At 46.2% G+C, this 10,708-nt stretch overlaps 1 protein-coding gene across 1 annotated transcript in view; it reads left to right on the plus strand.

Annotated features, from left to right (window-relative positions):
- The first annotated feature begins 4,178 nt into the window (after window positions 1-4,178).
- Window positions 4,179-10,708, plus strand: part of fgf8b (fibroblast growth factor 8b) — a 36,151-nt gene continuing 29,621 nt past the window's right edge. Inside the window, exon 1 of the mRNA XM_070873928.1 lies at window positions 4,179-4,337. Coding sequence (XP_070730029.1) covers window positions 4,179-4,337 — 159 coding nt within the window. The remainder of the gene's footprint in view (window positions 4,338-10,708) is intronic.

Genomic DNA, 10,708 nt, shown 5'->3' on the forward strand with positions numbered 1-10,708 from the left:
TATATGTTCACAAATCATTGAAGATGGCAGGGCAGGTTGAGAAAATGGTTAAAAAAGCTCATGGGATCCTGGGCTTTATAAATAGAGGCATGGAGTACAAAAACAAGTAGGTTATGATGAACCTTTATAAAACACTGGTTCGGCCCCAACTGGAGTATTGTGTCAAATTCTGTACACCACAATTTAGGAAGGATGTGAAGGCTTTAGAGAGGGTGCAGAGAAGATTTACAGGAATGGTTCCAGGGATGAGGGACTTCAGTTACATGGACAGACTGGAGAAGCAGGGGTTGTTTTCCTTAGAGCAGAGAAGGTTGAGAGGAGATTAGCTTGGCAGGGGGATGGGAACCTGAGAGTAGATTCAGAGGGAAAGAAGAAAAGCTGGAAATGGAAGGCAAAAATTTAGTGAGTTTGGAAGGCAGAGCAAAAAAAGACTAGAAAATAGACAACAAGGGAGTTTGGCAGTGCTAAATGGTATATACTTCAATGCAAGGAGTTTCGGGAATAAGGCAGATGAGGTAAGGGCATGGATAGACACGCGGGATTATGATATTATAGCTATTACTGAGACATGGCTGAAAGAAGGGCTGGAATGGCAGCTCAACATCCTGGTTACAGGGTTTTCAGACGAGATGTGGATGTAGATAAAAAAGGAGGGGGGTCACAATATTGAGTAAAGAAACAATTACAGCTGTGAGGAGGGATGATATGTTGGAAAGATCATCAAAGGAAGCCATGTGGGTTGAATTGAAGAACAATAGCTCGCACTGTTGGGAGTGTACTATAGACCCCAAACAGTCAGAGGGAGATAGAAGAGCAAATATGTAGGCATATTTATGAGAAGTGCAAAAACAATAGGGCAGTAATCGAAGGGGATTTAAACTACCCTAATATTAACTGGGATAGAATTAGTGTGAAATGTATAGAGGGAGTAGAATTCTTAAAATGCATTCAGGAGAAATTTTTAAGCTAGTATGTAGCAAGCCCAACAAGAGAGGGGGCGTTTTTGGACTTAGTTTTAGGAATGAAGCTGGGCAGGTGGAAGGGATATCAGTGGGAAAGCCTTTTGGTGGAAGTGATCATAATGCAGTTAGATCTAGGATAGTTTTGGAAAAGGACAAAGATAGACCAGGAATAAAAGTTCTCAATTAGGGAAAAGCTAATTTTACTAAGCTGAGATGTGATTTAGGCAAAGTGGACTGGGAACAGCTACTTGAATGGAAATCAGTGTCAGAGCAGTGGGAGGCATTCAAGGGGGAGATAGTGAGGGTTCACAGCAAGTATGTTCCCTTAAAGAAAAAGGGTGGGACTAGCAAATCTAGAGCCCATTAGGTAGGATAAAGAAGAAAAGGGAAGCTATGATAGATACCGAGGGCTCAATACTGCAGAAACCCGAGAGGAGTATATAAAGTGCAGGGGTGCAATTAAAAAGGAAATTAGGAAAGCAAAGAGAGAGCATGAAAAAATGTTGGCAATTCATGGAAAACCCAAAGGTGTGTTATAAATACATTAAGAGCAAGAGGATAACTAAAGAAAGAGCAGGGCCTATTAGGGACTGTAAAGGTAACCTGTGTGTGGAGGCAGAAGATGTGGGTAGGATTTTTAATGAATACGTTGCATCTGTTTGCACAAAAGAGAGGGATGATGCAGACATTACAATCAGAGAGGAGGAGTGTGAAATATTCGATGAAATAAACATAGTGAGAGAGGAGATATTAAGGGAGTTAGCATCTTTGAAAGTGAATAAATGCCCAGGCCCGGATGAAATGCATCCCAGGTTATTAAGAGAAGCAAAAGAGGAAATAGCAGGAGCTCTGACCATCATTTTCCAATCCTCTCTGGCTACAGGTGTGGTGCTGAAGGACAGGAAGACTGATAATGTTGTACCTTTGTTTAAAAAGGGAAAAAGGGATAGACCGAGTAATTACAGGTCAATCAGCCTAATCACAGTGGTGGGAAAATTATTGGTAAAAATTCTGAGGAACAGGATAAATCTTCATTTAGAAAGACACGGATTAATCAAGGACAGTCAGCATGGATTTGTTCAGGGAAGGTCGTGTCTGAGTAACTTGATTGAATTTTTCGAGGAGGTAACAAGGGGGGATTGATGAGGGTAGTGCATCTGATGTAGGCTATATAGATTTTAGCAAGGCTTTTGATAAGATCCCACATGGCAGACTGGTCAAGAAAGTAAAAGCCCATGGGATCCAGGGCAAAGTGTCAAGTGGGATCCAAAATTGGCTCAGAGGCAGGAAGCAAAGGGTAATGGTCAATGGATATTTTTGTGACTGGAAGGCTATTTCCAGTGGGGTTCCACAGGGCTCAGTACCAAGCCCCTTGGTTTTTGTGGTATATATCATTGATTTGGAATTGATTGAAAGGGGTATGATTAAGAAGTTTGCAGATGATACCAAATTGGCTGTGTTATGTACGTATGTTGATGTATATACTGTAACATCAGACCACTGAATGTACCTTCACACTGTATACACCATACCTGTACCACCAGAGGGTACTACTGGTGGAGACCCAAGGGTCGCCTGCACACTGCAGGTAACCAAGTATAAAAGGGAGCTCACCTCTTGATATCCTCACTCTAGGAGCTGCAATAAACGAACTAAGGTCACTACAGTTCAAGTACTATGCCCTTACCTCATGGAGTCATTATTAGAGTGCTTGCATATACTACAACTGGCGACGAGGTTACGAATTTCATCGCAAAACATGTCTAACCTAAGCAACTTCCAACAATTCGCTGATGGGAAAGATTGGGATGCCTTTGGGGAAAGGCTCAAACACTTTTTCATCGCGAACAACCTGCTGGAGACACATTGACCTCGCTGGCTGACAAGCACAGAGCCATCCTGCTCAGCAGTTGTGGGCCCACCATCCATGGCCTCATCAGGGGCCTGCTAGCCCCAGCGAAGACGACAACCAAGATTTATGCAGAGCTCTTAACTATAATACAAGAACAATTCAAACCTAAAGAGAGCATCCTCACAGCCAGACACCGGTTCTACACCCACCGGCGGCCCGAAGGCCAAGAAATTTCGAAATATGCTGCAGACCTGAGAAGATTGGCTGCACCGTGTGATTTTGGCGACCACCTCACCAAAGCATTAAGGGACATCTTCGTTATTGGAATCAGCCACGAGAGCCTCCTCCATAAACTGCTCTCTGCGGACACTACGGTCACCCTTCAGAAGGCAATCAAAGTGAGCCAGGCTTTCATGATTTCGGTCTGCAACTCCAAGAGGATGATGACTCACACCCGACGAGTACAATGAATCGAATGGTGCCTTTCGGTGCAAGGCTGCTGCCCCGAGTCCCGCAACCCTGAGTCTGCCACATGGGGCCAACCGGCTAGCCCCATGCTGGCGCTGTGGAGGAAACCACAGGACCCACCAGTGCCGATACAAAGACTATACCTGCAAAGGCTGTAACACTAAAGGTCACCTCCAGTGAATTTGTAGAAGAAGTTTCTCACCGAGACGATGAAGAGTTGGCTGATCACCCGGGCTCCAGCACTGATGAAGACGAAGCTGCTCAGCCCCTGGAAGAGGTGTACCGAGTGTATACCTGCTCCACCGAGAGTTCCCCGTGGAAAATTGAAGTAGAAATCAATGGTGTTCCAGTCTCGATGGACATCGACACGGGGCCAGCCAGTCGTTGATGAAACAAATGGCCTTCGAAAAACTCTGGGACAATCCCGCCAAACAACCCAACATTTTCCCAATCCAGGTGAAGCTGTTCAGTTACACAAAAGACACCATCCCAGTCGTTGGCAGGTGTCCCATGGTGGCGCAATGCATTTGCTTCCTTTGTGGATTGTTGCCGGTGATGGTCCAATGCTGCTGGGAAGAAGATGGATGAAGCAAATCCAAATCTGTTGGAGCGGGGAAAGCCTCCAGCCCCCGGCGATCAGCATCCTATGTGGCCCCAAACTTGGATCCATCGCAGCACCTGAAAATCCTACCATCCGACTCGACTACGTGGTGATGACACAGACTGCACAACTCAATGGTGAGATGATCCAAATTGAACAACTAGACCTCACCTTCCAGGCTCCAGTGGCAGGACTCCGAGGGAAGAAGATTGGCACAGAAGGTAGATTCCCAGCTTCTGTGGCAGAACCTGGGGAGAAAAGGATCACCACAGCCTACCTCATGGAGAGAAAGAAGATGGCGCCCACACCACGAGGTGAAGCACTTGAAATCAAGATGGCCGCGACTAGACCACGAGGGGCAACGTTGAGGGAGCAACATGTGTTGGCGAGCGGCGAACTGGATTGGGGTAAAGATTGCAAGGCCCTCTTAAAGGAGACCGGCTACCCAAAACAAGTAAAGGAACAGTTCCACTCTTGGCACAGCAATGCCGGTGACACTAATGATAAAGGTGTAATTAATGAATGCAGGTATATAAATGTACTGTTGAACGCTGATGCCGGTAATGCTAATGAGAAAAATGTAACTAACAAAGGCAGATATCCAAATGTAACCTTGCACGGAAATGCTGATAGTACTCAAAAAAGTGATGTAAGTGACAAATTCGTACTGTTGAACAGTGATGCTGTTAATGATAATGAGAGAAATGTAACTAATAAAGGCAGGTATCCAAATGTAACCTTGCACAGAGATACTGATAGTACACAGGAAAGTGTTGCAATTGACAAATGTGAAAGTGTAAAGAGAAATAACAATGTCGAGTCGGCTGGTTGCGGTCGGAGCCAATGTATCATGAATGCTAATGATAAAATGAGAAATGATGCTGGGTTCTACATGTATGCTGACAATGCCAAAGGCAACCCCCGTGGGAAACATCCAGGTCCAGCGGGCTACCCGATCATGTAGCCTGCGCTTCTGGGACCAATGTGATGCCCCAGGGAGGGTTCACACACACACAGTGGGAGCATACCCACTGCAGGGCCAGCGATCAATGGACAGTACAGCCACCACCACTGGCAACCAGCCCCAGATCGGCCCTACCCCATTGGCCACCAGGGCCAGCACCGGGAGCAAGAGGCCAGCACCTTCCAGCTTTCCCGGCGGGACCTGAGATCACCAGACTCCCACCACCATGAAGGGCAGGGTGACCCTGCAACCCTCAATGGAGGACAGGGAGGCCACACCACCTTGTGGTTCTGCCCACCACTAAACATCCTCACCCACCTTACCTATAACATGTACTTGCTCCACCACTGCTGAATTCTCAAACAGTGACATAACCAACCAGATTCCTTACTCACACTACATGTATGCCAATGCAGGTGTTGAGCCACACATGGTCTATGTATGGGGGGGGGGGCGGATGGATGTGTGTAGCCATGAACACATGGATCACACCCAGAACCCACACAACCCTCACTACAACCTCCAACCATCCACTGCTGACCACTTCCCAATGTCATGACAATAAGGACTTGGGGAAAACTTAGAGGGGAGTGTTGTTATGTATGTATGTTAATGTATGTACTGTAACACCAGACCACTGAATGTACCTTCACACTGTATACACTATACCTGTACCACCAGAGGGTGCTACTGATGGAGGCCTAAGGGTCACCTGCACACTGCAGGTAACCAAGTATAAAAGGGAGCTCACCTCTTGGTGTCCTCCCTCAAGGAGCTACAATAAATGGACTAAGGTCACTACAGTTCAAGTACTATACCCTTACCTCATGGAGTCATTATCAGAGTGCTTGCATATACTACAGGCTGTGTCGTTGATAATGAAGAAGAAAGCTGTAGACTGCAGGAAGATATCAATGGACTGGTCAGGTGGCAAATGGAATTCAATCCAGAGAAGTATGAGGTAATGCATTTGGGGAGGGCTAGCCAGGCAAGGGATGCACATTAAATGGTAGGACACTGCAAAGTGTAGAGGAACAGAGGGATCTTGGACTGCTTGTTCACAGATCCCTGAGGATAGCAGGCCAGGTAGATAAGGTGGTTAAGCAGGCATACGGAATACTTGCCTTTATTAGCCAAGGCATAGAATATAAGAGCAGGGAGGTTATGCTTGAACTGTATAAAACACGAGTTAGGCCACATCTGGAGTACTACATGCAGTTCTGGTCATCACATTACAGGAAAGATGTGACTGCACTAGAGGGGGTATAGAGGAGATTTATGAGGATGTTACCTGGACAGGAGAATTTTAGTTATCAGGAAAGATTGGATAGGCTGGGGTTGTTTACTTTGGAACAGAGGAGGCTGAGGGGAAGCCTTATTGAGGGGCCTCGATAGAGTGGATAGGAAGGACATATTTCCCTCAGCAGAGGGTAAATAACCAACGAGCATAGAGTTAAAGTAATTGGTAAAAAGTTTAGAGGAGATTTGAGGAGAAACATTTTTACCCAGAGGGTGGTGGGGGTCTGGAACTCACTGCCTGAAAGGGTGGTAGAGACAGAAATCCTTATAGCATTAAAAAAGTACTTGGATATGCACTTGAAGTGCTGTAACCTACACGGCTACGGACCATGAGCTGGAAAGTGGGACGATGCTGGATAGCTCTTAGTCTGCCGGAGCGGACACGATGGGCCGAATGGCCACCTTCTGTGCTGTAAATTTTTGTGATTTCTATGATTCTATGAGATTTAACAGAGATGTTCAAAATCATGAGGGGTCTGGACAGAGTAGATAAAGAGAAACTGTTGCCATTGGCAGAAGGGTCGAGAACCAGAGGACACAGATTTAAGGTGATTGGCAGAAGAACCAAAGGTGACATGAGGGAAAACTTTTTTTATGCAGTGAGTGGTTAGGATCTGGAACGTACGGCCTGAGAGAGTGGTGGAGGCAGACTCAATCATGGCTTTCAAAAGGGAATTGGATAAGTAGCTGAAGGAAAGAAATTTGCCGGGCTGTGGGGAAAAGGCGGGGTAGTGAGACTGGCTGAAGTGCTCTCACAGAGAGCCGGCCTGGGATTGATGGGTCGAACGGCCTCCTTCTGCACTGTAACCATTCTATGATTCTAACCTTCTGAGATTTCTTCACTCCTCCAATTCTGGCCACTTCCAGATCCCCGATTTTAATCGCTCCACCATTGGTAGCTGTGCCTTCAGCTGCCTGGGCCCTAAACTCTGGAATTCCCTCCCTCAAACTCTTTACATCTCTGTCCTTCTTTAAGATGCTCCTTAAAACCTACATTTTTAACCAAGCTTTTGGCTATCTGCCCTAAAAGGTTGTGACACAGGATAGCAAGGCCATAAAAAAGCAAGCCAAGCACTAGGGTTCATATCTAGAGGCATAGAATTGAAAAATAGGGAAGTTATGCTAAACCTGTATCGAAACTGGGTTAGACCACACTTGAGTACTGCGTACAGTTCTGGTCGCTATATTATAAGAAGGATATAGAGGCACTGGAGAGGGTGCAGAGAAGATTTACAAGGACGATACCAGAAATGCGAGGGTATACAGGAAGGGATGAACAGGCTGGGTCTCTTTTCTCTTGAAAAAAGAAGGCTGAGGGGTGACCTAATAGAGGCCTTTTAAATTATGAAAGGTTTTGATAGAGTGGATACAGAGAGAATGTTTCCACTTGTGGGGAAGAGCATAACTAGAGGCCATCAATATAAGTTAGTCACCAAGAAATCCAATGGGGAATTCAGAAGAAACTTCTTTACCCAGAGAGTGGTGAGAATGTGGAACTCGCTACCACGGGGAGTGTTTGAAGCGAATAGTAGCGATGCATTTAAGGCAAGCATATGAGGGAGAAGGGAATAGAGGGTTGTGCTGATAGATTTAGTTGAGGAGGGGTGGGAGGAGGCTGGTGTGGAGAATAAACGCCGGCATGGACTAGTTGGGCCGAATGGCCTGTTTCTATAAATACTTTAGAAAAAACCTTCCCCGTGAAATGGACAATGAAATTAATGCCGGTTAAATGTACGGTGAAATTACCTCCTCTGGCCGCATTGGCAAGACCTGTGGATTTTCCAATCTTTTACAGATCTCAGTCACTGAGTGTGGAGTGCAGGAGTCTGATGTAACCTCGGGTGGTCTATGAGCGGAGAGAGTGTGGGCTGGACTGGCTGCGAGCGCTTTGCAAGTGTTTCAGTTCCCCTGTCGGGTGTAGCGAACTGTTTCAATTGAGAATGGGCGCTCCAGATGCTTGGACCCTGAAAAGTATCCTTTAGTTTTAAATACATTTCTCCGAACTTCTACCCTCACTGCCAGTGACAATTTTAAATTGATGACCCCCTCCTCACTGACTCCCCAACCCTTTCCCTGTTCACCCATCAAAACCTTTCATAATTAAAAAAAACAATCTCTTTCAAATCTCCTCTTCGCGTTCTCTGCTCCAGTGGAATTGTCCAGGTTCTCAAGTCATACACAAGGGATGGGGGGGGGGGGGGGGATCAGACAGGGAGAAGGCTCCTGTGCAGCATAAACATCAGCACAGACCCATTGGCCGAATGGCCTGTCCCTGTTCTTTACCATTTTCTCTCTGTAAATACTATCGCCTCTCGGGGTCCTGTCGAGATCAGGAGACCCAGATCGACTCGAACTTGTTTTAATTCGTGTAATTTCGTTTTCCGATCTGTTTACAATTCATTTCATACATTTCAGTCCCAACAATAGAACGTCTCTTCGATAATATTACAGTTCCTACTGATCACAACCTCTTTCTTAAGCAACGATTAAATGAGTATTTGGCCCAAAGTCCTTGCTGCGCTTTATTCTCGGGACTCGTTTCTGCTTCAACCCGGTCTAAACCCAGAACAAACACAAAGTTGCGGTGGGTTTGTGGGTTTGTGGGGGGTGGGGAGGATAAGGTGTATCTAACCTGCCTTAAGGGTGGGTACGCACACTCATACACTTACATACATGCACACACATACACATATGCTCATACATACACAAACACACGTACTGTCATTAACACACACACACACAAACATTCATACACACACTCATATGCTCACACTTACAGGCACACTCGCTCGCATAGGCACACACACTTACGATTGCAGGCACAATCTCATACACAGCCACATTCACTCTGACACTCGCACAACACACTACAATATATACCCACACTTACAGGCACACTCACTCACACACACATACTTACCGACACAAACACACACTCGCAGACATACACTTGTTTACACACGCCCGCTCACACACGCATTCACGCGCGTTCACGAGCTCATACACATTCACTCACACAATCTTACATGTATACATACTCACACAATCATACATATACACACTCAGAAATACCCACTCAAACACGCGCACGCATACTAATTCACACAAACACACAGATGCAGAAACTCACCAGCTCATTCACAGATTGAGACATACATTCAGACGGACAGGCTGGTAGTGTCACACACACACACACATAAACTAAAATGAACAAGTAGATAGACACCCATTCACACAGCCACTCACACACATTCCCGTCACAGACACACGGGCACACGTGCACCTAAAGTATCACTTTCAAATGTTGAAAATGTAAACTTAGATTCCGGACAATATCACACGCCTGATCTTACGGATCACAATAAATTAAATCCATTTATAGTAACAGCACATGTGTCTGTCTATCTATCTATCTATTTATCTATCTATCTATCCCTCTGTCTATCTATCGATCTATCTTTCAATCTATCGATCGATTTTTCTATCGATCTCTCTCTATCTCTCGCTATCCATCTCTCTATCTAAAAGAAAAAGATTTGGATTTATATAGCGCCTTTCACGATCACTGGACGTCTCAAAGTGCTTTACAGCCAATGAAGTACTTTTGGAGTGTAGCCACTGTTGTAATGTCTGTCTGTCTGTCTGTCTGTCTATCTATCTATCTATCTCTATTTATCTATCAATATTATATGTCCAATATAGTGCATGCACATGTGTCTATATTATACGGTGTATATATGAGTGTGAATATCTGTTAGTGTGACTGAGTGTGTGACAATGCGATTCAGTGAAATTCCAATAAATTGTCAGTTTAAAGACACGCATCCTATAAATGTACTGAAACATTTCTACTTATATCAGAATACTTCAGTAGTTGCGGAGTCTGATCGACCCTCCCCCCACACACACACACACACTCCCCCCCCCCACACACACACACACACTCCCCGCCCCCCCCCCACACACACACACCACACACACACCCCCACACACACACACTTTCCTCCACCCCCCCCCCCCCCCCCCCCCCCGTGCACACACACCCCACCCTCCCTGTTGAGCACTGGCCCTCCCCAAGTGCAGCGAGCGCTGCCCGGGAGCGCGGCCCAGAGACAGGTGTGCGCGCTGTACTTAAAGCATTGTTGGGTGGGAGGGGGCAGGTCCGCCTAGCCCGGGAGAGCGAAGGCGCAAAGCTCAGAGCCAGTTAGACATTGGTGCAGGCTGGAGAGAGAGAGAGAGAGAGAAGAGAGGAGGAGAGAGGGAGGGGGAGATAGAGACAGAGGGCGACGGAGAGAGGGAGGAGAAAGGGAGGGAGGGCAAGGAAGGAAGAGAGAGGAGAATAGGACATTTTCACTCCCAGAACCAATGTGCGGGAGCAACATTTCAGCACTAGACTGAAGGTGCGAACCTGGATCAGGAGCAGGAGGCTGCCGAATGTTGCAGTGTGAATCGAGCCCGGATTTGGGAGGGATTCAGAGCCTGGAGAACGGATTTGCCGCATATCAGCTGGCTGCCTAAAGAAGACGATCTGAAGAGGGAGAGAAAACAACAGCCCAATTGCA

The sequence above is a fragment of the Pristiophorus japonicus genome, chromosome 3 (assembly GCF_044704955.1).
Source record: "Pristiophorus japonicus isolate sPriJap1 chromosome 3, sPriJap1.hap1, whole genome shotgun sequence".
In the NCBI taxonomy this organism is placed as follows: domain Eukaryota; kingdom Metazoa; phylum Chordata; class Chondrichthyes; family Pristiophoridae; genus Pristiophorus; species Pristiophorus japonicus.